The sequence below is a fragment of the Vairimorpha ceranae genome (assembly GCF_000988165.1).
Source record: "Vairimorpha ceranae strain PA08 1199 chromosome Unknown NODE_317, whole genome shotgun sequence".
Taxonomy (NCBI): Eukaryota; Fungi; Microsporidia; family Nosematidae; genus Vairimorpha; species Vairimorpha ceranae.
In genome coordinates, this window is record NW_020169612.1 from 1 (window position 1) to 1963 (window position 1963).

The window sequence follows — 1963 nt, forward strand, 5'->3', positions numbered from 1 at the left end:
GTGTTTAAACATTGTAATTAAAATAATTTAAAAAATACCTTTTATTTAATCTTATTTTATATATGTCTAATCTGGTTTTTGGATTTTTTTGTCTTAAGAGGTGCGTCAAAATCTTAAGACACTCCCCCAAAAAACACGTTTTATAGAATTGTAAATACTATATTCGTTTTATTTTGTTGCAATAAACTACTGCATGATTTTATTTTTCTAATCTAAACTACTACAAAACGCTTATAAAAAATAATTATTCTTACAATTAAACGAGACATCTCATTTAACTTAAATTTTTAAATACAAACACATACTTAAAATAATGATATCTGTTATTTATTGTTTTTTGATTCAGAAAAGTGATTTTTAACTTCTTTAACTTTTCTCAGGGACATGATGGTTTTGATGTTTTTTTGAAAAAAATTATTTATCTCTTAATGAGCAAAGGGAAATCTTTAGGTGAGTATGAAAAAGGACAGATTGATGCTTATAATTTATCAGGCAAAAATATTAAGCAAATTGGTATAGTGTTGGGGAGAAGCAGAATTACAACTAGAAATTACCCGACCTCAAAGAATTTTATTAAAAGTAGTAATAAAAAAGGCATGAAAAAGGGCACCTTCTTTTAGAACAATAAAAAAATTCAAAATATGGGTTCTAATAAAGCGATCAGTATTTCCAAAATTAAAGCAGATTCAGAATTATTAGTATTAAATTCTACTGTTTTAAGAGTAATTAAAGAAAATAATAATCTTGTATATAAAAAAATTAGGCAAAGTACGAATTTAAAAGAAGTCCATAAATTAAAAAGGTTTGATTTTGCTTTAGATAAAATTTTATGGACTCGTTAATGGCATAAAATTATATTTTCTGACGAAAAAAAAATTAATTTAGATGGTCCAGATGGTTTTAAGTATTATTGGCATCATGTAAATAAAGAAAAAATTTCATATAGTAAGCGTATACAGGACGGAGGAGGCATTATGGTTTGGACCAGTTTTTGTTTTAGTAAACAATTTATTTTATTAATTGTTAGTAATAAAATGAACAGCACCGCTTATTGTATAATAAATACACCTCTATTAGCATTTATTGAAGGTAAAAGTAATAATATTAATGATGTAGATAGCGATTTAAATTATATTTTTCAACAAGATAATGCACCTTGCCATCGAGCTCGTGCAATTAAGATATAATTTGAAAACAATAATATTGATTGTATGAACTGGCCACCATTAAGTCCAGATCCTAATCCTGTTGAAAATTTATGGGCAGATATGTCGAGAATAATTTATAGAGAAGGGAAACAATATAATAATATTTAAGATTTACATTCTGCGATATTAGTAGCTTGGTCAAGTATTACACCCGAAAATCTGTTAAAATATGTCAATGGAATGCAGAAGCGTATGGTCGACATTGTTAAAGGAAGAGGTGATAAAATCAATAAATAAGTTTTATTTTTTTTGAATTACTTTTTTTTAAAAAAAACATCAAAACCATCATGCCCATGAGGCTTATTGAAGCAATTTAAAATGACTTTTCTAAATCAAAAACAATAAATAACAGATATCATTATTTTAAGCATATGTTTGTATTTAAAAATTTAAGTTAAATAAGACGTCCCGTTTAATTGTAAGACTAATTATTTTTTTTTAACGTTTTATAGTAGCTTAGATTAGAAAAATAAAATCATGCAGTAGTTTATTGTAACAAAATAAAACGAATGTAGTATTTACAATTCTATAAAACGTGTTTTTAGGGGGGCGTGTCTTAAGATTTTGACGCACCTCTTAAGACAAAAAAATCCAAAATCCTGATTATACATATATAAAATAAGATTTTATAAAAAATAATGAATAAAACACTTTGATTACCAAGTTTAGACATAAATCAAAATTTTAAAATTATGTCTTATTTTATTTTTTTAGCAAAAAAATTTTTTTTAGATGTCTTAAGATTATGACGCGCA

The 1963-nt window shown here is 25.2% G+C and overlaps 3 protein-coding genes across 3 annotated transcripts; all 3 read left to right on the forward strand.

Moving 5' to 3' along the window:
- Positions 1-428: 428 nt before the first annotated feature.
- On the forward strand, positions 429-620 carry AAJ76_317000429 (hypothetical protein; the record flags this gene model as incomplete). Its single annotated transcript, XM_024475157.1, has 1 exon — positions 429-620. The coding sequence occupies one exon, from the start codon at positions 429-431 to the stop codon at positions 618-620; it is 192 nt and encodes a 63-aa protein (XP_024329420.1).
- A 21-nt stretch (positions 621-641) lies between these two features.
- AAJ76_317000642 (hypothetical protein) lies at positions 642-842 on the forward strand (the record flags this gene model as incomplete). Its single annotated transcript, XM_024475158.1, has 1 exon — positions 642-842. One exon carries the CDS (start codon positions 642-644, stop codon positions 840-842), a length of 201 nt encoding a protein of 66 aa, XP_024329421.1.
- Positions 843-974: 132 nt separating this feature from the next.
- Positions 975-1187, forward strand: AAJ76_317000975 (hypothetical protein; the record flags this gene model as incomplete). The annotated part of the gene is made up of 1 exon (XM_024475159.1): positions 975-1187. The coding sequence occupies one exon, from the start codon at positions 975-977 to the stop codon at positions 1185-1187; it is 213 nt and encodes a 70-aa protein (XP_024329422.1).
- Positions 1188-1963: the final 776 nt, after the last annotated feature.